The following is a 27,980-nucleotide window of genomic DNA, read 5'->3' as shown; positions in this document are numbered from 1 at the left end:
ACGTTATCAAGACAATTGATTGGGTTGTGGACATAATTACAACTACAATGTCTTGATCAGTGTTCCCCAAACTTTTATGTCTTATGAATATCATTAAGCCCACTACAAACATCAAATCTGAAATGTGTATTGTTTTCCAAAAAATTAGGTTTAGGGTTTCATCACCCTCCTTTAACCTAATATCCTTACAGGGCTGTGTTAACTTCTTTTGCATAGAGGTTGAAAGTTTTGTGGCACAGACCACGCAATTGTAGCATAAGTATAAAAATGTCTGTTCCCATCTCTCACAACTAAAAGTAGTGCAGACCATCACTTAAACAGGCAGGTGACTGACAAAGGACAATAATGTTCCATTAAGGCCACACAAAATACTCAACGTAAGAAATGTTTTCAGACACAAAAATGGCAGACTGCAGAAACATACCATCTATTGCTTAGCATTAAGTCAATGTGGTTTATATAAACCAGTTTCACTAATCACAATACAAACAACATGCATCCAACAAAAAGTATCCACTGGAACCTGCTTAAAAGGATAGTTCAACCAAAAATGAAAATTCTGTCATCACTCATGTCATTTCAAATCTGTATGCTTTACTTTCTCCTGTGGAACACAAAATAAGTCTTATTTTGAAAAACATATATTTTAAATAATGTCTGTAACCAAAGATTTTCGGTGACCATTAACTTCCATTATATAGACAAAATATATTATTTTATATTTCCACAAAAGAAAGAAAGTTATACATGTTTGGAATGACATTATGGTGATTTTTTTTTTCTACAAGCATTCTCTGGAATTGGGAATTTCTGGTCTTTGAGTACAATTTAGGTTATGGCATTATATTAACACTATGATTCATATTGTTTATTAATTTATGGTTTATTATTTTAAAATCAGCTTATTCCAAACAACAAGATTAGAAACTAAAGATATTTTAGCTCATAAAATAAAAGAGTACGGTTAGATATTTTACAAAATAATTGATAAACATATTAGTCAAAATATTGAACTATTTATTAATACCCTAATTTTACTTGCTACACTGGCATATGCCTATTATACTCCAAATGATGCTAGGCCTATATTTTTCGATCACAGCTTATATTTGTTTTTTAACAGGCAGAGGCTTCTGAAGCTGCTGCCCATGCAAATCGTGCACCTTCCACTCCATGTCTTTGAGGACAGTGTAGTTGTAGGTCTTGTAATTGAGCATGTCTCGGGCACGGAACACCTTGTTGGATTCGTACAGATTGCTCCAATAGCGTGGGAGGGGTTGGAATCTCCCCAGGCGGGCAAGCTCGTCATTGTAGGCCCACTGCTCAGAATCCAGTTTAAGGATATGGCGGGTGGCAATCCCACGAGAACGACGGGCGGCAATGTCCAACTCAATATCGTTCTCCATATCCTCACGTGAAGGCAGGGGGAAAGATCCATCCAACACTGACAGGACAAACTGAGACTGAGGGGAAAATTAGGAAACAAGAAAGAGGATGCATTTTGAAATAGGAATTTAATAATAACTTGGTAACACTTTACAATAAGGTGCCATTACTTACAAATAGTTATTGCTTATTCATTAACTAAAAAATAGTAATACATTTGTTACTGTATTTATTAATCTTTGGTAATGAAGTTAATAAAAACACAACTGTTCATATTAGCTCAGGTCCATTAAATAATATTAACAGATACAACTTTAGATTTTTTTAATAATGTTTTAGTAAATGTTGAAATGAACTACCTGAGGTTTATAAATGTTTTCAAAGTATTTTTCATTGTTAAGTAATGTAGAAAAGCCTTGCGGTCAAGCCAAACATCACTTACTGAGATCGATATTCTGCCACAAAGTGATGATGTCATTAATCACTACCTTGTAAGGTTAGTACTGCTGACATTTGCCATCAACCAGGGGCCTGTACCATGAAGCTGGTTTAGCTGGCTAGCCAGATTTGTTTAAGCTTAGTTTGTGACAATGCTGGGTTTTAGGTAACATTAAAGTGGTTTGGCTTTTAGCTGTGTTCATCGCCTTAGTGACTTACGCTCCACGGCTAACCTGCTCTGGGGCAGGTTCATAGACAGTAAAAGAAATGGACAGAGCGTTCCCATAGACTTCAACGTCGGAAAGTGAGGTCAATTAGAAGCACTCACTTCCTGATGGCTGAGCAAACTGCGCAGGCTCAGACTGAGCTTGACGACGTAGATGTGACGTGAGCAACCTGTCTGTTGTTTTGTTTTGTCTGTTGTTTTGTTTTTGCAATGTTTTGTCCCGTTGCTTTTGGCTCACTATGGGCTTCTCCCCATTCTTCTCCCTTGACTTTTTCGGACTTTATGTCTCCACGTACCCCCGACTGCCTCATAGACAGTAAAAGATTGTTTCTGAGCGTCTCCTCAGGTCTATACGGTAATTTCTCAACTGTGCGACAGAGTCCTGTTAGGTATGATGCAGTCGTTAGCCTATTTTTACAAAAACAGCTTCTGCGGGGTGATAGTGTAAGATACAAGGTAATGGAGCCTTTTATGCATTGTCGTGTTTCTTTAGAAATAAACAATGGACAAATGGAGTCTTTAAACGCCTCTGATGTAAAGTTATTCACTGTCAAAGTGACTCAAAAATGAATGGGAGTCAATGGGATGCTAACAGCAGGTGATGGCTTGGTTAGCCATGGCCGCCCCTATGGGTGGAACGCTTTCCGAGTGCTAGGATTACCCCCTCGGGCAGGTTATGTTCTGGATAAGAGATCTCAAACTGAAATTGGACCAATCAGCTGTGAGTAAAATGACACTTCTGATGTAATAAAGTCACTACCCCTGTTTCTACTCCAAACTAAAGGTCACTACATAGCAAATGGTTTTTAAAGATTAAAGCGTCTGGCTTTTAAAAATGCTTATTTATAATAATAATAATAATAATAATAATAATTTTGAATGATTTAGATATCATTGATGTAATTATTATACCCTTAATTAATTACACATTTATCATTTTAGTTAATCAATCATTAATAGGCACTTTGTTAAAATTAATATGAATAGCCTACATGAAGTCATAGAAGTTTTAAAGTCAATAAATAAAACTATTAAAAAAAGTTAAATGTTCCATTTTCTCTATATCAACTACACTAATTTCATAACTTTTACTTGCATTGACGTAAACTATTTTTTCTTTAAGTTGTCCTCTTTCATAGACAGCTTTTCTTTTTGCTGTGTATTTTTTTGTATGTAATAATCTGCAGAAGAGAGAAATGAATCTCACTGCTTCTCTCGCGAGAAGAGAATCTCAGTTCCACTGATCCACAGCGTGTGATTGGCTCTTCACTACTGATGTCACAGCTAAACTCCTGAACTCAGGATCAAAGCCTGACTTGACAGAGAAAGCTGATGATCAGCATCATGGGGCAGCCTTAACACATTGGTTTGGTTTGTCATCTCAAAACTAATCCTGTAACCCTGAGTTTGTTAAACTACCATCATGGTACAGGCCCCAGGTACAACAATCATCCTAACCACTAAAGATAGATTCACATAAAACCTTATACATGTTATATGTTAATCTACAAACCTTGTAGATTCACATATAACTGCACTCCAGTTATATAAGATCAAAAGCAAATGACTATGTATTGCTTGAAAAGTTAGAAACAGCAGCTACGAAGTTTTCAGATGACCCAACACCTCTGAAGAGATGACGCCAACTCTTAATCAACGTGCACCACTGCCAAATTTTCGATATGTTGCTATAAGTGTAGCTTGTTATTTCTGTCAATGAATATGTGATATTAGCTAACTGCATGATTTGTATTATCTTAGAATTGTACATTTCTGGCATTTGGACATTACTTTGACAGTCTCCTCTCAAGATTACTCTAAATTGTAATGTAGAAACTGTAATTTTCTGTAAAGTTGCTTTGAAATTATATGTACTGTGAAAAACTCTATAAAAATAAATGCGAATTAAATTGTGAATGACTAATGATAAAAATGGAAGCTTATTGTAAAGTTAACAATAAATCTAAAAAAAAAAAACACATGTAAAGGGGAATTAGAGAAATACCTCAGTCACACATATTCCCTCAAACAAAATGTATTTGTGCAACTTACCTGAATATGAAAATGTGGGAAAGGGCATATAGCTCTGCAGATGCCCACTATAAAGAGTGATGGGTAGGCCGGAGGCATTAGGAATTTATAGAGAGGCCAGACGAGGTGCTCCCGCACATTTACACCCACTTTCTTATCCAGGAATGGGAAGGTGAAGTTGTAGCCTGTACAAAACAGGAACACCTCTGGCTTGGCCCTCTCCCCATCCTTGAACTCCAGAGTCCCATCATCCAATACAGAGGTTACTGGAGGAGCCTGCTGGACTCCTGGAGGAAGGGGGCAGGTCAAAGGTCGCTGCCCATGACTCAGGATCACCTGGAGGAAAATGATGTGTAAATAAAGGTACATTTGCAAAGAAATTCCAGATAAAATACTTCGGATGGTACTCTTATGCTTGCAGTAAACATACAAGCATCTATAAAAGCACAAGAACAAGTCGGTTTCTTTTGACACAAATCTTAGTATAAATAAATATAAACTTGTTCTAAAACCAGATCAAAATATCAATGTTTGATATCCTCCCACTGGATGGAATTAAAATATGTGCCTGCATCATACACTACTTTTCTGTTTCTGTCTAAGCAAAATTAGCAGACTGGCTCTGATTTTTAGCAACTAATATTAACTCAAATCAAGACTGCAAATCAGGCAAAATCTGTGCAAAATTCATATGATGGATATGAAGGAGCACATTCAGATAATTGACACAAGTGGAGAGCACTCAGCTAATCAACTATAAGAGGTATATATATATATATATATATATATATATAGTCTTGCCTCCGTTTATTGACAGTTTATCAGCATCCCTCCACCAGTGTTGGGTGTAATTAGTTACTAAGTAATTGGTTACAGTAATTTAATTACTTTTCCCTTGAAAAATGGAATGAAATAGTTACTTCTGATGTAATTAAACTAATACCGCATTTAGACTGTAGAACAATTATATAAAGGTTAATACAATAGTGGAATTAACATCAAAATTTAAAGTCTAACTTTAAAATGCATGCTTGTATGCATCCTTTTCACATTTGTAATACTTTGGTTAGTTAATAAGAATAATTTATGTAGTTGTATATTATTTATTTGAAAGAATTAAAATAGCATGCCTATCGTTGAATTGGCTACTTAACTAGTCGAGGTTGATATAGGATTTAGAAAGTAAATACTAATAAGTAACCAAATACTATTTTTAAGAGACTACTTTTACTTTGTACAGAAATGTAATTACACTAATGAAGATGTAATTACTAACTAGTTATTAATTACTTTATTATTTTTATAGTAACTTGGGGGGGGGGGGGATGGGGGGCTCTGGGTTCAGGCCAAATTCCAAGCTCGAAGCACTCCCCCTAGACAGCACGCCAAATACAAGTATATATAAATTATATGTAGGTGTGAACTCGTGAAGTAGTATTTTTTTTAGATTTAAATCAAATATGCATAATTATGATTAGCTATACAATTGAACACTGTGAGGGACCTTAGCATTAACACCAGAGAGCTCCATGGCAATATCCAGACCCGAGAGACCCGCTCCTAGTAGCACCACTGACTTTCCCGCCAAAGGTTCAGCACTACGGTAATCATGACTGTGCATCAGCGTTCCTAAAAAACAAACAAATCAAATATTTTTTGCAAAGCTGTATTGATGAAAACAATATTTAAATTCTGCATATGAAAAACTTGCACACAAAAAACAGTTATGATGTAATTTTGATTAGTGAGGGATTTATACATTGTTTAGTTAATATTGTACTTTCATCCTACACACCTACAAATTATTTGGGTGTGCAAGGCACAATATTTTTTAAACAATTACTAAAACTGTAACCCTATATAAATTGACATATAGAATTTCTATTATTTAATCTGATACAATAAAGCCTTGACTTCTCATTGCACTTTGTGAAATGGATAACATATATTCCAATCTCAACATCTTAAAAAATGTAAAGGTAAATGAATGCACTGATAAATGCTAAGTAATATAATGATTAACCAAAACTATGTCTACTCTCGAACAAAAGCCACAGTTATATCTAAAGCATTTCTCAGAAGACCCCTCATGCTGATAAACATATAACATGTTGAAACAGTGAAGGGCGCTTTAGGTATTTGCAAGTCCAAGCACATTTTAAAGGGGTTTAGCTGCTAAGCGCACACTTGGTTTGCAAGATTTTAGATTATTTTGAATTACTTTACAAAAGATGTAAAAATGTATTATGTAATGTAAGGAAGGGAAAACCGTTGAATTTTTCAAGTCCAGGTATTGCAGGGATGTAGGGGTCGTAGAAATGTCTGAAATAAACACACATAATTGAACTTGTAAGACATTTTTAAATAATTTTCACACCTGATTACATAATCACATTTTACACAGGAAAATTGGCACAGTATATAAGTGAGAGTGCAATAGTTTCATTGCGTCATTAGTTACTATTTAATCTACTGTACCCAATGACCTTATTGATCTAGGCATACATTTAAATAATGTTGCACATAGAAAGGTTTTGCAATGCACGGTTCACTCATTTTTCTGTGCACTTACCCATTACACACCATAACAGCATCAAATCGCTCTGTAGTGGATTTGCTGTGGTCTAGGCCATCATTGGAGGTGACATTCCACGCCATCCCATTCCACCCACCCTTTACATCTACTGGGGTCACCGAGCCCACTGAGGTGCCAAACTTGGTGGAAGAGAGGAATGCACCTATCAGTACTTTTTATAAGATTTAAACTGATGGTTATCAAGCAAATGAATGAATCAGCAACATTCAGTCCTTTGAATAGGTGGCTATAAATTCTCTCTCTGATCATAAATGAAACAGTAAAGATAAGGTATGTGATTTTTGACACGACTGACTAGAATAAACGGTGAAATTGACGATTATCTGTCAAACTATTCAAAAACTATTATGAGCAAGAATTGAGCTGACATGTTGAACATTGTGTCAGTATTAGACAGTGTTTTTTTTCTTCTTCACCTGTATGTGGTCCCACAGGCGAAAATGATCACAGTACTGCTCAAGGTACTTCCGTACCTCTGTGTGATGGACAAAAGAGGGGAGATGCTTTGCAAAAGGAAAGTCGGGGAATGACATCACCTCTTTGGGAATATTGGTTCTAGCATGAGAGAATACATGGCAAAATACATTATAAAATACAGCTTTATACACAGGCTAGTGATATTTCAAGAAGAGTTTAAATGGAAGGACATTAAGTGAAATTCAAGCAAATCTAATTAAAATTTTTGTATTTCATTTCAATAAGTGCAAAACAACAATCACTGTCAAATGGACTAGCTATTGTATGATTGCTTACAACACTGATTTACTCGTATTTAATTATTATTGTAAAATGTTAATCTATCCTGGGATGTCAATCCATATTTCTTGGAATATTAAATATAAATAGTTTCAGTTGCATTAGCACTATAAAAGGATAACTACTACTGACACTGATAAATTCACCTGAGGTCCCTGTACATGCTGCTGTGAATCGGTAAGCCATTGTCGTAAAACCCCACTCTGTCCTCATAGACCCACGTTCCTCCAATGTTCTTGGTGACCTCGTATACCACAGGTGGTGCGAAAGTGTCCGGGCGGGAGAGGAGATGGCGGGCCGCGCAGAGTCCCGCAGCACCGGCCCCGACCACTGCGACGCGCAGCTTCCCAAAGCCGGCCATCGTTATGCAAAATGCGGGTATGCACTAGGAAGTTAACACCTGATGAAATAGACGTAGATACCTTAAACCAGTTTAGATTTCAAACCGGTAATCTACAGCTGTCCTGGGTGATCAGTACTAGGGTCTGTCAGTCTGTCAAAGGCAAAGCGAATGCTCGTCTAATTTTATACGACGAGTTGGAATACGTCCAGCTAGCCCGGCAATCGAGTTGGAATCAGTCCAGCTACCCCGGCAATCAAATTAACCCTTCGTGTTTTGAGTTACATTCTTTGCAGATTGAGTTAAAAACATCAAACCCTTAAATATGAATTAAATATAGCAATGTTTGTCTGAATTTTAAATGTACGTTATGGTTTTAATTACATTTAGGGAGAAAATAAGTTAGGGTATGGACATGGTGAAGACTTATTTCCGTCTTTGCATGCATACCTTCATGCATGAGTTTTGTCTAAAGGCATTATGATATAACTTGCATTTATAAGTAATGACTCTAAACTAAAAAGTTTGAATATGAATTGCAGTGTGTTTAAGAAGATTGTAACAGTATTCCACCAATCCACACCTGTACATGGATACAGGTATGTCGTGTCGTTCCTTGTTGGATTCAGCACTTTATTTTTTTTAAATACCCACATACTTTACACAAGTGACATATGACTGCAATTTTCACTTCTTCAAAACAATATTTTTTTCGCTGCGAGCAGGGTTCGAACCTGCGCGGGGAGACCCCATTGGATTTCAAGTCCAACGCCTTAACCACTCGGCCATCGCAGCACCGGAACTTAGCTCCACAACTTCCGGTTTTGTTGTTGCAATTTTGAAAAAAAAAAATGAATTCCAAATATAAACTATTTGTATAAATTGAATAAAATAACTTTATTAAATCGCAAAAAGCCCCACGCAAAAAAAGAAATTAACATAATATAGCTTTTGCTATCTAAAATGCAGGCGGATGTTACGTTTATGCTTTTCTTTTTTTCTTGTCATATAACTATCACACAAATTATACAATTGTTTGTATTTGGAGTAAATATTAAGGAATAAATCGTACCGTGAATGGATGCTGAGAGGACAAACGCAGATTCAGCGGACCTCCAGCAAACACTTAACTTATAGGCTACTGGCCTACTAACAGACCACATCACATGACGGGGTTGGTTGCCAGATGCCCTCCCCCATTTCTCTTTATGGGGTGCAATTAATCAATCAATAAGTCTGTTTTTCCCAATTCAATAAACTAGTCATTGTTATAAAGTACTCTCTAATTTAACTAATCAGTTTCTATACGCTATTATGATATACCAGATACGCACGTCTAAAAATTACGAGCTCACGTCATGGAAACTTGGTGAGCAGCGGTTCTCACTGACCCGAAAGAGATCTGTTTATTGAATAATAAGGGTGAAACTAGACGTTTAACTTTTATCCACCTTACTTTTTACTGCACCGACAAGTAAAACCCTCGTAGCATCCTTATTTCTTCTTGAGAAGAGATATTGCATCTTTATTTGGTTAAATTAAGCTTAAATGTGTTTATGACCGGCAACTTAAAAAAAAAAAAAAGACTTTTACAAAATTACAGGAATTATGCAGGAACTTGCTTATAGGCTAACTATTTGGTAACATTTTGAAATAAGGTCCCATTAGCTAACATTAATCTAATAATGAACAAAACGGTGACAGTATTTGTGAAAGAAAGTTTGGCAAGTGTGATTGTGGAAAAGTGATCTTGCTATTGCAAGAAGTGAATGCTGTGAAAACTACGATGTGATTATAGGGTTTTCACAGAATTATTGCACTGTACTGTAGTCTGTGAAACATAAAAAAGTTACTTGCATGTATGTTTCAGTCAACGTCCAGTAGGTGGAGGTATTCCACAGAAATAAATGTCAATCTACACCTACACATTGGCCTACTATATTGCCAAATGTTGCAACCATGCACATGAACTTTAATGACATCCCATTCTTAATACGTATGGTGTAAAATAGAGTTGGCACATCCTTTGCAGCTATAACAGCTTCAACTTATCTGGGAAGGCTTTCCACAAAGTTTAGGAGTGTGTTTATAGGATTTTTTTTAACATTCTTCTAGAAGAGTTTTTATTTATTTATTGACAAAACAGTAGCCTAGCTTATACAAGGTAGGGGACAAGTGATATACATACCCGTACAGAAGAGAGAAAATAAGAACAAAACAAAAACCAAGAGAAAGAAAATAGTAATAGAGTTGTAGTAGCATTAGTAATCATAATAATAACTATAACAACAACAATTATATATAATAAATTTAACAACAACAATAATAATAGTAGCAGTAGTGGTAATAACAACAATATTCATGATAATAGTAATAGTAGTGGTAACATTTGTAATTTATAGTGATGATACATGATGATAATAGTAGTGGTAGTACAATTAATTTATAATAACTATAATATTATTAGTACTAAAAATAATAATTGTAATTTAAACTTGTCAATAAAAATTATTGTAGATATACAATATTCTCTAGGTCTGGGAGCTGCTCCACAATTGCCAGTGAGCACAACCAACAGACACCCCTGACATACACATCAACCCCCCTCCCCCCAAACTCCCTCCCTGCCAGTGACACCAGTGGCGGATCTAGAAAATTTGACATGGAGGGGCAAAGGGGTGGCAAGAGGTCTTGGCAGGGTGGCAGGGGTAGACGGTACATGGAAATCCCTATATGTGAATTGCTTTAACAAAACAAACACAAATCCACTTTTAAACTACAGACAGTACTTATTGTTTAATCATGCCCTTAAACACACTACAAAATGTGTTTAATTCACAACAGGAATAAGCCCAGCGTTCAAACAAAACAAAACAGTATAAAAAGCTAAATGAAAATATAAAAAAGTACAAGAATTGTGTCCAATATGCAGTGGACCTCAAATATACAACAGTGGACAATACTCAAATTCTTATTATAATTAAAAACTTATAATTAGTCCACAAATGAAATGACCCATGACCACCCATATTTTTTAGGAAAGGCGACGGTTGTTGTGCTTCGCAGCAAAATGTTTCACAAACATATCTCAATCTAGTGCTTTTGCACGCTGTTTCTGAATAGTGAGAACAGCCAGATTTCTCAGACGGTCATCTGGAATGGTTGAGCACAGGTGAGTTTTTCTCAGAAGAATAAAAGAATAAAAACTTACCATGTGGTCCAGGGGGAATTGAAGGTCTACTCTCTTCCTCTCTGTCATCTTCCTCCTCCTGATCACTCCCTACCTCTGTCCCTCTCTCTGAATCTGGAGCCTCCTCTTCAGTTTACTTCCTTCTCCTTCATTTTCCTCATGCTCATACTCCTGTGTACTTCTTTGGATTTTTTTTTTTTAACCAAAAAAGCTAGTAATATCCCCACTTTTAGGCTCCAGCTATTTTCTTCAACTACTCTTGCCTGCAAAAGTCAATATGTGAAAACCTCTGATTATCCTTGTATTACATTACAATGTAGGGCCATGTAGCTAATAAGTAGCCTATATAACAAATATAAAATCAGAAAGATTTATCACATGCACACACAGTTATGTTTAGGCTACTTAATCCTATTGTATTTATTTCCCCAGTTGTAACCTGGTTTCATTGCTGTGATATCTGAGAGGAATTGGATTTAATAGGACTGCTTAGCTAAATCACAATGTAAAAAAAAAATTAATTGCGTCACAATAAGTGTATTATGACTGTCACTAACATTTTAGTAACAACTGAATTTTATTAGTTTTAGTGACAGCATGTTAGTGTTTACATGGTACAATTTCTGGTAAGCTACGCTTTTTGTTATTTCATTTAAATTAAATTATTGTGATTTTATTTAATATTGACTCATTTGGAAAAATATTAGCACACAAGATGTACCTAATCTCAAGAAAATACAACTTACCAATGCTGTAAACATACAGAGCCCTATCAGCTGGCAGTGTTATTTAAGGTAACAAATAACTCAAATTATTATGCGTTTTTTATTATAATAACAACTTTATTTAATGATATAAATACAAATATAATACATATGTAATATGGTACACTACACATATTTAGCTAAATATTTAGCTCTCTATAGCTTTTTTTTTTCTTTCTAGCCAATGTGCTATAACGTTAGCCTATTATTGTCATTAATGGCTTTCCTGAGGTAAATGTTATGTGACATAATTGTTCTCCAGTTGTGTTATTGACCCCTTTGATAGATTGATTGGTCGATATTATATATGAATATACATTTAGGTAGGTTAGGATACTGTTTCTTTCAACATTGTTCATTCGTGTTTACTATTAGCTAGTAAGTTAGAAAAAAATATCGGTCCAAGTGCAGCTAGTGATCTGTCACGTAACATTTACAAGCGCCAAAACGGCATTTATTCTTTGAATTTCGTAATAAAAGTGACATAATCTGAGAGCTGAGATTTTTTTTAACATATCAAAACTCAAAAGTTAACCTGCTTTGTCTAGTCTGTCGGTCTCCGGCGCTGATTTTGGCTAACGTAATAAACTCGCTGTTTTTGCTGATGCTGAATCGTCTTTAGCACACAATAAATTCATTAAAAATGTAATTTTAAGTTAAACGCGTGTTTAAACTACACCTGGGGAAACTCGCTTCATCAGTCTCTCCAGTGGGTTTGTTGGGCTTTGCACCGCTGCAGACTCGCTGTGTCTGTGTGTGTGTGTGTGTCTGAGCCAGACTGAGCGAACGAACGCCGCTCTGCACGTTTGAATCAGGGACGTATTTGAGGGGCGGGGGAGGGGTATTTTATGTATTTTAATTTTAATACATTTAAAATAAAAAATTAAATGGTTTACTTTTGGTAAATGTATTGGACATACTGGCAGTTCGGGTTGTTTTTACAAGTAGGACTACAGTTTTTGGAACATCAAAGTTAGGGGGGCAGTTGGGGGGGGGGGGGGGGTCAGGGCAAGGCTCTGGAATGGGGGGGGGGCACTCCCCCTTGCCCCCCTGTAGATCCGCCCCCCAGCAGTTAACACCCTCATGCATTGCCTAGTCTTCCTCCACAAAGTATGTTGGGGCACCATAACAGGCAGACCAAACCAAGCTCACTTAGTCTGGTTGTGACCTGTCAGAACAGAAGTCATGTTTGGGTAACCCTTAGCAACTTTTTAAAAATGTATATAATATATATTATTATATATTATATATCTGTGGCTTTGGACCACGGTGTGTACCAGTTAGCTCCCTAGCCGGAGACACCATATTCAACCCAGAAATGAATCTATGGCCCCGTTCACACTGCAGGCAAAAGTGGCCCAAATCTGATTTTTTTGGGGTCAAGTGACCAGGTCAGACCTCTTCAGAGGTAGTGTGAACACTCAAATCTAGCCCAGATCTGATTTTTTCAAATCAGATTTAGACCACATACATATGTGGTCCTGAATCAGACCCAGATCTGATTTTGACCCAGATCTGAATCTGACCCAGATCACGGCCGCAGTGTGAACAACCAAAGTGGAGTTGATGCGGATATGATGCGTATTTTACATCAATCTATGTCGACATTTGTCACAATTATGCACCAGCGAGTTAGCCCTAGACACAACAGACACAGACAGTAACATTAAAAACTTGACTAGATATGGAGAACAGCGATGGACCGAGTCAGTGGAGGGAGAGTGAGGTTTTAGACCTAATTACTATATGGGGAGATACTTCAATTCAAGCTAAACTAGAAGGATCCTACCGTAACCGCTCCGTTTTTGAAAGCACACGAAATGGAAGAATGGGGACACAGAAAAACGTGGCTTCAGTGCCAAAGGAAGGTGACAAAAGGCCAAAATAACCAATTTTGCTCTCTTTTCGTTCTTCTCCTCTTCAGCACTTGCTCATTAATGTTATGGCTTCCATTACACAAACATTTTTTTAAAAAAAGCGAAAATGCTTACTTCCTCCATAACCTCCTGAGCTTTAGTGCAACAGCACGCTGCGTCTGATGTCATTGATATTGTTCTCTTGCACATGCGGGTTAGATTGAAACCTCAAACAGTTCACACTAGAATCAGATTTAGGCCACATTTTAAAAGGTAATGTGAACATCCAAACAAAAAAATCAGATCTGAGCAAAAAATCAGATTTGAGCATTAGGACTTGCGGTGAACGGGGCCTATGGCGGCATTATAATGCCATTAATAACCAGCGCACAACTGATGCTCGCGCAGTAAATCACTTCCGCGAGAGAATAACAGATCTACAGGCGAGGAAACGGGAGCCTGCAAGCTCATTTTGAACCCGTGCGCGCGCATGACATCTCCTCTGCGCGCAAATCAAGCCCTCGCGTTCTTGGACTCGACCTTCTATTTTGCTCGCGCAAAAACTTTTTAGTCCCGTTGAAGCCACGTCTAATCGTCCAATCACAACTGACTTCAGGAAAAATGGAATAGGCCAATGACATTTGAAGTTACAATGACATAAGTAAAGTCCCGCCCCACGACTGCCAAAAATAAAAAGTGTTCGCGCGAGCAAAATAGAAGGTTGAGCGCGAGCGATTTATTGCGTTTGTGAGCATCAGTTTTGCGTTTGGTTGGAGGGATTAAGGCGGTAACAGGGAGGGGCCAGTCAACTCAATCACCGAGGGTGCATCTCAATCAGCTCCCTAGTTCAGTTGTCAGGGCTCTGATCAGGGAGTCAGCCCATTGACTTATGTCCTGATCAGTGCCTAGTGAACTAGGGAGCTGATTGAGACGCAGGGAGAGTCTGTGATGGCCATGCTTACAGGATGTGCAGTCATACCCATAGAGAGCACCTAGAACGGCGCCTGACCTAGACCATTTTACAAAAAAACATACAAATTGTAAATATTTATATATATATATATATATATATATATTTTTTTTTTTTTCTGAAATGTTATTTGTTTAAGCTAAAGCCGGCTGCACACTGTGCGATTTTGGCCACGATTTGGCCGTCTGAGCAACCCGTTCTCACTCCCAAGGCGTCAAAATCCGAAGCATAGTCAAGTGCCTTCCGCGTCACAATTAAGACGCTAAAGGTACCCCTGGGCGTCATTTTGCGACGCGCTGGGTGCTCCATTCATTACAATGATAAACCTTTGGCGTCATAAACAGACGCATTTAATTATTTGCGTTTATAAAAGCAGACATGATTTTATTAATATTTAAAGGCTACTTTTATATTTTGGAGCAACTAACTCCACTCCTACCCTAAACCTACCCATATCTAAACAATATAAAACACATAACAGGCAAATAAATTTACAGTCACAGGTATTTATTGCAAAAACTGACCAAAGCAGTATAAAAGTATTAACTCATGTTGCATTCCAAGTCTTCTGAAGTCATACGATATCTTCATGTGAAGAACAGAGTCGATCTTGATGCTTTAATCGCTGAAATGATGATCCCGCTGCCCCGTGAACGAACTCATTCATTTCTCATTCAAATAATTCAAAAGACTCCTGAGCATGACGCAATCGGTCACAAGACACACGAGAGCCAATGACATTTTACAATCAATGCTGACGTAATGACGCAATTGGTCACAAGACATACGAGAGCCAATGCAATTTCACTATGAAATCTCACGTAACCGGCGCCAATATTTGAAATTTGATTGTGTTTGTTGATGATCTTCTGCGGATGGAGATGCTGATCGCTTTTGGGGATTTTCTTCATACAAATCAATCGTTTGGCCTCGGAAAACTTGGATCATTTAACTTTTTTGAATAACTTGTGTATGCAGTCGTATATGTCAGGCTATATCCTGTGTTTTATATCATGTTCAGACAAATGGGTAGGTTTAGGGATGGGATGGGGTTGGGTTACATGTTAAGCATGTCTAAATAGCGTAAATAAAATAAATGTAAATAAAATTATGCTTGCTGATTAAATTGAAAAACACACTCCAACATGTCATAATGGCAAAATTATAAACTAATACAATTTCACCATGACGATAACATTACTAATACCCAGTGCGTCTGTGTATGACGCCAAAGGTTTCTCACTGAAATAAATGGAACACCCAGCGCGTCGAAACATGACGCCTTGGGGCACCTTTAGCGTCTTTATTGTGACGCGGAAGGCACTTGACCATGCTTCGGTTTTTGACGCCTTGGGAGTGAGAATGGGTTGGTCTGAGACAAATTTAGCAAATCCTAAAAGGATTTTTTGACGTCAAAAACACACTTCTTTGGTAACTGTTGATTTCGTGAAGTCCTGTGACAGCAGTGACCGTGGAGATCCACTTTTGCGACGGGACTGAAGCGTGATGTGACACTTCTCGTCATTTCTGCGTTCAAATCGGTTCAAATGCAGCGCTCCCTTCCCGGAATGCTGTGCTGAAGTGTTGAAGTCGCTTGACATCACCCATAGGAATAAAGTGAAGCGTGGTGCGACAGAAGTGTTGCACGGACGACTAGATCTGCAGCTGAGAGCAGTGTTTATGGGCGTGCATTTCCTCTCTCGCTCTAGTCACACGTGCGCGCACCCTACCGGGAGAAGAGCCCATACGGCCCATACAAGGACCTTCCGCTCTATTGACGTCAAGCCGAGCCATACTCGAAAAAAACTCTCCAAAACTTGTGAGAAACAGGAAGGAGTATTTTTGACACAGAAATACTCCATCAAACGTCCAACTTAGTTTTTGAAACTTTGTCAATGTTTAGGATGGGAATCCAAGTCTTTAACAGTGTAAAAAGCTTAGTATGCATGAAACAGCATGAACACCCCCCCCCCCCCCCCTTTAAAAGTTCCTTTCACTGGAACTAAAAAGCCAAGCCCAACCCCTGAAAACAACCCCACACCATAACAAAAAAAATATTTTACAGGTGTTTTATTTGGAATTTTGAACTTCATTGTGTTCTATGTTAGGGTTAACAGAAAATGTAAGGAAAGTGTGTGTGTGTGTGTGTGTGTGTGTGGGCTGGTAATCTCTACGTTACGGGGACACAATGTCCCCACAAAGATGGCAATATCCAAAATCCTTGTCCTTGTGGGGACATTTTTGGGTCCCCATGAGGAAAACATCTTATAAATCATACAGGATGAGTTTTTTTTGAGAAAGTAAACATGCAGAATGTTTCCTGTTATGGGTAGGTTTAGGGTCAGGGGCAGTAGAGGGATAGAAAACACGGTTTGTACGGTATAAAATCCATTACGCCTATGGAAAGTCCCCATAAAACATGGAAACACTACGTGTGTGTGTGTGTGTGTGTGTGTGTGTGTGTGTTTGTGACATATGAGGACACAAATGTGTATAATGACACGGGTATGACATAGGTATTACAAGGAGAGGGTGAAATATGAGGACATTGGCCAAAATGCTTGTGTGTGTTTACAGGGTCTTTCACAAATGTTTAGAAGCAGTTTGCATGTTGGATTTTTATACATCTTTGGCCATGGAAGTGATTGGAACACCTGGATTCAATTATTTGAAAGGTTGCCCCAATATACTTTTGGCAATATAGTGTATAAAAAGTAATATTTTAGCCTTTGTCCAGTTTGCTGCTTAATTTACTCTGTATGGAATCATTGAAGGGATATCATTGTCAGCTCACATTAACTAATAATAGCAATTTACCACAAACACAATCATGTTTGCTAAGAGTCATATCTAGCCTTTTTCTTTAAACTGATGACCCTGAATCAGCACTTAAAGTGTCTTAATGATATTGTAATTATATTAATAGCATTTCTGTTTCTTTCCAGTTTTTACAAGATTTTCTCAGAAAGGTAACACCTGGAATATGGATATATCAATGTGCCCATAATATTGGGAACAGAGCAAAGCCCTATAGCAATTACACACCAAAACTCATAAATATTTATAACTAAAGAACAAAACCTTACAGATTAAACATAAAGATCTCTGTTGATATTGCTCAAATAATAATTTATAGAGCGCATTAGAATTTGACCAGGATGGGCCAATAATAACAGTGGTCAGCAGCAATATGCCACATAAGATCCATGACTAAAGTTTTCAAGAGAATCAAAAAGACCTTACAACAGGGCAGACCAAGTCTAAACCGCACCCAGTATCATACAATGCGGCTCAGCCAAACAGACCTCTTTGTACAAAGATCAATGCACTTTTCCCACATTTCACAAGTACATTGTTTAGTTTTGTTGCTGGCAACCACATATGTCATAACCACATGTAATGCCAATTAAACGTTTACAATCTTTACACATGGCTACCCATAGCATCTTTAAATGTGGTTTTTAAAACAGAGGACAACAGCCATCCACAAACAACCTATTTCCATAACACTCATTCAAATGTATGAAAGCAACATCTACAGCATTTTAAGAGAGCAATCAACACAGACAGAAAAGCACAAAGAATTTTCTTCCTCAGACAACTGAGAACATTTGAAGTCAGTCAGCACCACCATACAAGCCATTGTATAAATCATCCTGAAATCATCCATCATTGTGCAAAACAAACAAAAAACCAAACAAAACAAAAAACAATCGCAGAGATCTCCAACACATCATCACATGGGATGAAAAGATTACTGAGATCAACCAAAACATCCAGAGTAAAGAACAGCTTCTTTCCAGCTGTCAAGTTTTTCAACAAACACTCCTTAAAGTGACCTTATTAGTAACCGCACTGTATAATCTACATTTACATAACAACCTGTCAAATTAAAAGCACCTTAATTTATCATTCTTTACCTCTCATGACCTCCTCAGTTATACTGTATTACATTTTTTATACTGTTTTGTATACTGTACAGTTAATGATTTGGTATTGTACCTTGGACTGTAGTTATTGTATAGTATTGTATAGTCTTTCCATAAACTAAGCCACGTATAGCAGTACCTTCTATTATATTTATTATAGTTATATGCTATACAGTTTTTTCCCTGTGTAACTACAACTACTAGTTTTGCAACTAGTAGTTACAAATTACTATCAATATGAAGAAGCAATTCAGTCGTATTTTTAATGTTATTTTCAGCATATTTTCAGGTTGAATTATCTTCATTGTTATTCATGAATACAGAGACATTCATATTCTTAATTTCTCGTTTCAGATGACATACACTGCCCAAATAAACAAAAAAAGTCACTGATCTTGACCAAAAATGTATGCACCTCTTGATGGAAATAACATCACAGCCTTTATTTTAATCAAGAGGTGCATACATTTTTGGTCCAGAACCAGATCTTGTATTGACAATGCAAGAGTCCAGCACTCCGTGAAGTCTCCTACAGCACATCCCAAAGACTTTCAATGAATTTAAAGGCCCACTGAAGTGCCTTGAAATGTGCTGCATAATTTAATGTGTTGACGTGATTTCCCCTGAAAAGGCTCCAGCTGTTAGCAGCTTCTCCCCTTATTTGAAACAGCCAATAGCGTTTCGTTAATATACAGTTTGACTAGAGCCTTTCTGTTTGGTAAAGCCAGTTTCCTCTAAGGCCGTGTGTCCACCAAAGCGTTTTTTTCACGCTGCTGGTTGGCATTTTCAATTGGTATCAATGAGAGCGGCGCGTTTTTAGAACGCCTGGAGCGCAACGAAGCGCTGAAAGAGTATTTCACGCTCAAGCACTGAGCTCTCAGCGTTTTTTACTGGTCACCGAGAGTTGAAGAATGTTCAACTTTGAGTAAAACCAAGGGGGTAATCTAGCGCTCGGAAAGCGTTCCACCCCTAGGGGCTGCCATTGCTAACCAAGCCATCACCTGCTGTTAGCATCCCATTGACTCCCATTCATTTTTGAGTCACTTTGACAGTGAATAACTTTACATCTGAGGCGTTTAAAGACTCCATTTGTCCATTGTTTATTTCTAAAGAAACACGACAATGTATAAAAGGCTCCATTACCTTGTATCTTACACTATCGCCCCGCAGAAGCTGTTTTTGTAAAAATAGGCTAACGATTGCGTCATAACCAACGCGACCCTGTCGCACAGTTGAGAAATTACCGTATAGACCTGAGGAGACGCTCGCAGGCAATCTTTTACTGTCTATGAGACAGTCGGGGGGACGTGGAGACATAAAGTCCGATAAAGTCAAGGGAGAAGAATGGGGAGAAGCCCATAGTGAGCCAAAAGCAACGGGAGAAATATATTTAAACAACGTGATTCAGCTTTCACTTTCCACATCTACTAGAAGACTCACAGCTGTCAGACAGGAGGCTCACGTCACATCTACGTCGTCAAGCTCAGTCTGAGCCTGCGCAGTTCGCTCAGCCATCAGGAAGTGAGTGCCCCTAGGTTGACTTCATTATTTCGCCGTTGACGTCAATGGGAACGCTCGGTCCATTTCTTTTACTGTCTATGAGTCTATAAGTACTGTCTACGCTCATCACTGTCACTTTTCACCCAGCCGTCCAATCACAGTAGAGGAGGGGCGGGACAAACAAAACAGACCAACCGCCACATTCTGCGGGTTATCTGATGACAACCCGCAGAATGTGGCGGTTGGTCTGTTTTGTTTTGCCCCTCCTCTACTGTGACAACAAGCAATAATAACGGAACAAAATGATTTAAAACAAATGCCAGAGCAAATACTTTACATTGTATCTGCAATTTTATATAGAATCAATACAAGAACAAACTACCTGTGAAATTGAAAACGCCAGCCAGCAGCATGAAAAAAAACGCTAAACATATATATATATATAAAATACATACAATAGTGCCAAAAAGTAATGTCATTTATACAAATTTACATCCTCACTCCTTATTCAAATATGATACATTTGCTAACGATTTTACATATAAAATAAAAAAGAATATTAAATAAAAACAAAGGTTGCAACATTGTGTTGTTTGATGTGAGATTATTGCTTCAACATAGATGGAAAAAACCCCGCACATGATTAACAAAGTAAAATTCTCAGTGTGGGAGGTATAGAATTGCACTGCATTTCTTAGCTATGACATTACACACACATATTTATTTTTTAAATACCAGGAAGAATAAAGGTGTAATTGTGTAAAATTAAAGAATAGGAGGATCTGCATGAGAAGACAGATACAAGTAAATGATGAATGAGAGGGGTCTATAGGTTTTGTGTATATACAGCTCAGAGAATGAACAGTGATTGTGATTGTAAAGGTGATTAAATCATGCCATGACTCAGAGGACTATAATCTACCATAATACACCATATATATGGGACAAAGGTTTAAACTTATCACTGAAGTTTCCTGGGATCAAGCCACTTATTAATGTTTTAGGCAATAAAAATAAAAAAGCTCTCTCTATCGTGGCACGTGTCTTGTTGCACTGAAGTGCACAACAAAAGGAGTATAGAGAACAAAAACTCCAGAACTTTATTAACTCCAGACAGAAAACTCAGGAGATCACAGAAGATAACAATAACAACCACATAGCTATAACCCTGATGATACCGGACAATGAATGGAACAAAACAAGTGGTATATATATAAGAGAAGCAAACAAAGGAGCTAAATGATAAGTGTAATTAATCATAAACCTAGGAAATTAACAAGGAACAAAATGACAGAAAATCCGTAAACAGGAAATCAAAACTAAAACATAACCGTCATACATTACATACAAGTACATAAAAAATATAGTGCAAGGATCAAATGTCAATATAAAGTGGCAACAGGCACAAAATATTTAGGGAGGAATTCCAACTCCAAACTATCTACACTGTAAAAAAAGGCAAATTTTGAATTTTTTGCAGTACAATCGACTTTGATCTTTAAATTATTTCAACTTAAATTATGTTAAACTGACTTAAAAAAAATGTAATGTAAAATGTAAAAATGTAATCAAATGTAAACTAATAAAAAAGTTTAAAATTTCTTATCTTATTTTGATGAGTTAAAACAATGTAGATAAATGTTATATATATATATATATATATATATATATATATATAGTATAAATATTAATTTTTACATACTGTTCAAAAGTTTAACGTCAGCAATATTTTTTTATGTCTTTGAAAAAAGATTCTAATGATCGCAAAGGCTGTTTATTTGATAAAAATAGAGTAAAACAGTAATATTGTGAACTTATTTTACAATTTAAAATAAATATTTTCTATTTCAGTACATTTTTAAATTCTAATTTATTCCTGTAACGGCAAAGCTGAATTTTCAGCATCCTTACACTGAACAGTCTTCAGTGTTAAATGATCCATCAGAAATCATTCTCAAATGATGATTTTATGCTCAAGAAACATTTCTTATTATTATCAATGTTGAAAACAGTTGCTTAATATTTTTTGTGGAAATTAATATACATTTTTAAGATATAAAAAGATTTTAAAGATGTTTAGCATTCATTTGAAATACAAATCTTTTGTAACATTATAAATGTCTTTACTGTCTCTTTTAATCAATTGAATGCATCCTCTCTGAATAATAGTGAATTTCTTTCAAACAGTACTGAACAGAAGTGCATATTCAATTAAATTTCTAACATTTCAATTTGTAAAATGAACACTTGAATTAACAATGAACAATGGTATCTACAAAAACAGTGTATTATATTTAAATTAGTAACCTAGATTAATAAATGCTGTGAAAATAGTTCATTGTCTTTATTATTTATTTATTTTTTACACCTAATGCATTTAAAAAAGTTAACAAAGCTACTCAATCTACATTTGAATCAAACCACACTCACAGTGCATGTACAGGCAAGTAGGCCTTTTTCCCACACGTGTGTGCATTCCTTGTATGACTGTAAGACATTAGCTTCCAAGGCCTTTGCAATAAAAATGATGCATCAGCTATAAGCAAATATACGCAAACGTTTCAGTTGCATAATAAAAGGCTACATTACATTTTGAAATTTGGGAAGAACAAACAAACTAAACCAAACTAAATCCCCTTATTAATTTAAGTGTCCATATATAAGCACACACATCTATATTTAACTGCTGAGGGGGAAAAACAAACCAGATAAAGATCTTTTCAGGTTTCGTTCATAAATTACACAAAACTTCTACTTTTCATATAAAGACTGCGTCACATATACAGATGAATCAGTAAAACTTTTCAAAAGTAATTACCAAACATGATATAACAATTAACAAATCAGTATGCACATTCATATCTGTTAAACATTAATTCATCATGTTTTTTATAAGCGTGTTAATTAAAGTGTGTATCTGATATCTTAATGATTAATTGCAATATGGATTAATAATGAAGTATGGGAAGAAAAAAAGGTGATCTTTTTTATTCTAAGTTTAGCATGGACCAAATATTTTAGCTTAATTTAAGGGAAGGTTGACTTTCACTCATCACGCTTTAGTGGTTCTCATCGATGGGCTGAACCTGATTTGAAACATAATTTTCAGGGCGCCTCTTTTTACAGGCATCATAAAAGTACAGTACATGCGTTATCAGAGAACAGGGTGGATTCTCAGTAGGAGTGATTTCCATCAGTTCTGGTCACAGGGCAGAATTAATTTAGCATCAGAAGTAATACTTGTAAGAACACATTCATTTTCCTCAATAAGGATCATTATCTCAGTAAAAAAATATGTATTTATTAGTTACTAAAAGTATTACTTCAGCCATTTTGTAAATGTCATATACAGTATAATGGAATTTTTACAGTTTACAACATTGCATACAGTAATGTTTTTTACAAGATAATTACCAACATAAATGTAACTTAAAGTTTCGGTTTTACCTGTGTACGTTTACACAACGACGATGTACTAAACCAAGGTGTTTTTTCATATATTTTTTTTAACCTTTGCTTTTACCCCTGTTCACACCATCCGCGAAAAGTCCAAAGAGGCTGAGATGCAAAGACTTGATCAAAGTGAGGCACAGTAAACTCAAAAGTAATCCAATAGGCCTACGGGCAGGGTTGGGTGTAATATATTACTAATACCTTTAATTTAAGTAATAAAAATTACTTAAATGGGGGGTGGGGGGGGCACTCCGTTTCAGTCAATCTCCTGTCAAACGTCAGTACTATTGCATCCTTCATATCTCCAAAAATTATTTCGTTTTATTATATTTATAAAAGAAATATGCGGAGCTAAAGAAAAGAGCATAAAGATAGCATTGCCCAGTATGAAAGCTGTCACATCCTTAAACGTGGAAAATAAACCGTTATCCTAAATAAACCATAGCTTACCAGATTCAACCATAATAATATGATTCAGAATCTGATCCGGAAGCTGAAATTGAATAGGAGCAGCAACCACTACAGCAGTTTTACAATATTTGTGTGTCTTTACTCATGGTTTATGAGGACATGATTTGGTTTATGGACTATTGATACTACAATTGTATGCGATTTAATGTTAGCAATACAGGGTAGTATATGCAGGAATCCTGAAGTTAATTTCAATACCTTTTTAAGACCTTCTCAAAATATTTTAATACCTCATTGCACTTCAAGTTCTAATCGGCAACAACAACAATCCTTTAATAAACAGTTGTAGTAGAATGTAGAATTAAAATCTCTATCGTGGGACAATTATGTATCGTTTATATTGAATATCTGTTTCGCGTATCTCTGTTATGTTTGCAAAATACGTGACGTTACCCGTAGACGACGTGCGCCAGGGATGGAAATGAACTTTTTTCAAAATCTACCACTCAATGTTTTTACCAGCCACTTTTTTGTTTTTAACTGACAATGTGTAACTGCACGTGAAAATTAATACTACAAGCTCTACAATACTTAAGCAGTTTATTTAATCTTAAGTCTCAATGAAATACTGCCATTGTCTCTTTCTCTCTCATACACACACAAAACATGAACTGATATACATTTTATTAAATGAGTAGGGCTCTGCACACTCTTTTTTACCTGGATGTGGCATTTGGATGATTCATGGTCTTTTATGGCTCCCAGTTTTATGCTTTTTAGTCCTAAGAATGAAACTATTCGTTTTGGCATCTTCTGAAGCGTGTTGACAACATACCGAGCACAACGTTGTCAGTAGGGAATGGGATGCACCGAAATCAAAATTCTTGGCCGAAACAAAAAAAGAAGAAACCAAGGCCGAAAACCGAAAAACACAGAAAGAAATTATGACAAGTCTAAGTACCATTGCATTTATGGCTAATGCTATGACTGTGTAACTTTACTAAAATATTTAGGGCTTAATTTATAAATTAAAGGGGGGGTGAAATGCTGTTTTATGCATACTGAGCTTATTACACTGTTAAAGACTTGGATTCCCATCCTAAACATAGACAAAGTTTCAAAAACTAATGTTGGACGTTTGATGGAGTATTTCTGTGTCAAAAATACTCCTTCCGGTTTCTCACAAGTTTCGGAGAGTTTTTTTCGAGTATGGGTCGACTTGACGTCAATAGAGCAGAAGGTCCTTGTATGGGCCGTACGGGCTCTTCTCCCGTTAGGGTGCGCGCGCGTGTGACTAGAGCGAGAGAGGAAATGCACGCCCATAAACACTCGCTCAGCTGCAGATCCAGTCGTCCGTGAACACTTATGTCGTTATAGTCCGCGCCGCGCTCCTCTTTATTCCTATGGGTGACATCAACGCTTCAGCACAGCATTCCGGGAAGGCAGCGCTGCATTTGAACGCAGAAATGACGGGAAGCTTCACAAAATTACTTCAGTCGCGTCGCAAAGTGGATCTCCATGGTCACTGCTGTCACAGGACTTCACCAAATCATACCAAAGAAGTGTGTTTTTGACGGAGCGGTCCTAGCGATAAAGGTTCACGGTCGGTGAGTAAAACTGCTTCAAATGTCTATGCTGTTGGCTATCGTCGCGTGAGTAAACATCAGTAAACGACACGATTGCGTGCTTCGTCATTCAAATGCGCTAACGTTACTCCATTGCTGTTCTTCTATGTATAACGTTACACTAGTCTGACGTGCAAAACCGTTTTGCTTGCTACTGCTAAGGTTTAGTCGCATACAATAGTCCATAAACCGAATCATGTCCTCATAAACTGCGAGTAAACACACACAAATGTTGACAGGCCACTAAATACAGTACATACCACAGAGACGGACGTCCTGCTGTTGCTGTTTCTCCTGTTCAATTTATTTCAGCCTCCGAATTTGAGTCTGGATCATATATCTTTTAGCTGAGATCGATAGCCATGGGCTTCTCCACGCTTGAGGACGTCACCGCTTTGTGTGCAATCGTCATTCTTTAGCTCCGCTCACACGATACGCCTCCAGGCGCTCGGTTTTTTCCGGAAAGACTCGGTACACTACAGCCTATATTTCTTTTATAAATATAATAAAACTAAAGACTTTTCGGAGATATGAAGGGTGCCATACTACTCTATAGGTACTCAAGATTGACATGAGATTGACTGAAACTGAGTGTTTCACCCCACCCCCCCTTAATATTACAGTTCAAATAATAAATCAATTAGACATTATGCTAATATTTATTTAGCACATTGCAACAATGCACAGTATAAAATAAAATGCAAACTAAAATGTTTAACTTGACCTCACTCGTGTACATTAAATAATAATAACGCTGCAAATGAAGAAAGCACCAGCAAAAAAAGAAAATATCTTCATCAGTTTGACAACACGTGCGCTGTAAAACTTCGGAACACATACAAATACAAAAACGCGCTGCAAATCCTCACAACACATACAAATTCAAAAACGCGCTGCAAAAGTTCACAACACATACAAATTCAAAAACTGACCTTAAAGGTGAGTTTTTGTTGTTGTTTACGTTTACATCATGATGGTATAATAGCTTAGTCGTTTGGATATTGTTGGCCTAAATATATTACACTGTATAAAAAAGACCATGCAATCATACGTTCAGGATGTTTAAATAAACAAAACAAAAAAACTCACCTTTCAGGTCAGTGCCAACAACACTGGCAACAGGCGAGTAAACAATAAGCAGGTCCCAGTAGGGGTTCGTCACTCAAAGGAGTCCCCTTAAAACATTTCCGTTGTGGTCTGTGTTATTTGCAGCGCGTTTTTGTATTTGCATGTGTTGTGAGGATTTGCAGCGCGTTTTTGTATTTGCATGCGTCGTGAACATTTGCAGCGCGCGTGTTGTCAAACTGATTAATATGTTTTCTTTATTTGCTGGTGCTTTCTTAATTTGCTGCGTGTTGAGCTGTCTCGGCCACCATACTACTGGCCTGCAGAAATGTACAGAAATTGAATAAAGTAATCAAATGTAAAAAAAAAAAATGCATATTTAACTGTATAAATGAAAGATCAATCCTTATTAAACTTACAAAAGCTATTCAATCAAGAGCATTGAGTGATGTCCTTATCTTTTGTTTGACATTAAACAGAGCAGTAAAGGCTACTGCCCCTTTAAAACCTGATCGGATATGCGTGGTCTTTCTCGACTTTCTCTGACGAGCGCGCGCTCTCGGATTATGCACAGAGACAGATCTTCTCACAGAGCGCGCAAATCTTCATACGGGCGAGTCATTAACACGGGTGATGACGGGGAAAACAACTGGCCATATTCGGACATACGGCAGCACTCGCATGCATTGAACAAAGTTTACAAAGAGGTGAAACAGTATGCTCGGTAGGTGAAGTGAGTTTACCGCCACAACTCAAAATCACCCGCATTTTGCTGGTGGCGGCCGGGTGCCATCCCTGGCGCGCGCTCCGAGCCGATCTCAGACTGAGCAGCAACCCGTTGTTTTTTAATACTTATGGGGATGAAAATATATATTCATGAATACTTTTTGGAGTCAAACTCTTTTGACAAAGCTTGAACAAAATGTAATACCTGATAAAATCGTGATTAAGACTTTAAATACCTTTTAAGGGTCTTAATTTTCCCAAAATGGATTTATTAACTTTTAATACTTTTTAAGACCCCGCGGACACCCTGCAATAGGAAGCAGAACGCTACGGGTTGAGCAGAACGGTATTGCACGTCAAACTAGTGTGCATTTAAATGGAATCGTAGGTGCATTTGAATGAAAGAAGCTAACGTTAATTTTGATGTGCACTTACCTAATAGCCAACAAGTAGTTTTACTCACCGCCATGTATGCGTCCAACGCACGACCTTTATCGCTTTATCCTTTAGCATTAGACGGCAAGCTACAACTCCGAAGTCGATTGTTTATTAAAACAATTGTCGCCAAAATGCAGGGAACCAACAAAAACACTAGCACAACTCTAGCCTGGATGCCAGCCGAACTCTGCCCACAACATTTGAGCTCAGGCAGTTCGGTCTGGACTTGGTCCACAGAGATAGCCTACCACAGATGAATGATTATGCCCGAAAAGAAACT

The 27,980-nt window shown here is 37.1% G+C and overlaps 1 protein-coding gene and 1 non-coding gene across 5 annotated transcripts; both read right to left on the bottom strand.

Annotated features, from left to right (window-relative positions):
• Positions 1–56: 56 nt before the first annotated feature.
• zgc:77439 (uncharacterized protein LOC378987 homolog) lies at positions 57–27,876 on the bottom strand. 4 transcript variants are annotated; one of them, XM_067443008.1, is made up of 8 exons: positions 27,726–27,876; positions 7,580–7,833; positions 7,094–7,232; positions 6,654–6,796; positions 6,351–6,403; positions 5,586–5,710; positions 4,103–4,417; positions 57–1,463 (listed from the first exon to the last, which is right to left on the bottom strand). In XM_067443008.1, the coding sequence occupies exons 2-8, from the start codon at positions 7,792–7,794 to the stop codon at positions 1,104–1,106; spliced, it is 1,350 nt and encodes a 449-aa protein (XP_067299109.1). In that variant the 5' UTR covers positions 7,795–7,833; positions 27,726–27,876; the 3' UTR covers positions 57–1,103. The 4 variants fall into 4 exon arrangements, with proteins under 4 accessions (XP_067299109.1, XP_067299101.1, XP_067299083.1 ...); XM_067443000.1 differs by lacking the exon at positions 27,726–27,876 and adding an exon at positions 10,985–11,107; XM_067442982.1 differs by lacking the exon at positions 27,726–27,876 and adding an exon at positions 8,846–8,995.
• trnas-uga (transfer RNA serine (anticodon UGA)) lies at positions 8,487–8,568 on the bottom strand. Its single transcript has one exon. It is a non-coding gene; the product is annotated as a tRNA-Ser (tRNA).
• Positions 27,877–27,980: the final 104 nt, after the last annotated feature.

The sequence above is a fragment of the Pseudorasbora parva genome, chromosome 1 (assembly GCF_024679245.1).
Source record: "Pseudorasbora parva isolate DD20220531a chromosome 1, ASM2467924v1, whole genome shotgun sequence".
NCBI lineage: Eukaryota > Metazoa > Chordata > Actinopteri > Cypriniformes > Gobionidae > Pseudorasbora > Pseudorasbora parva.
This window is presented reverse-complemented; position numbering and strand designations above follow the sequence as displayed.

What these genes read in the sequence shown, in the direction of transcription:
- zgc:77439 (XM_067443008.1), bottom strand. Translation starts at nt 7,794, where the DNA reads ATGGCCGGCTTTGGGAAGCTGCGCGTCGCAGTGGTCGGGGCCGGTGCT. An exon ending in AGCATGTACAGGGACCTCAG is followed by an intron (nt 7,233 to 7,579) that starts GTGAATTTATCA and finishes CTCTCATGCTAG; the next exon opens with AACCAATATTCCCAAAGAGG. An exon ending in GCCTGTGGGACCACATACAG is followed by an intron (nt 6,797 to 7,093) that starts GTGAAGAAGAAA and finishes TCTTCCACCAAG; the next exon opens with TTTGGCACCTCAGTGGGCTC.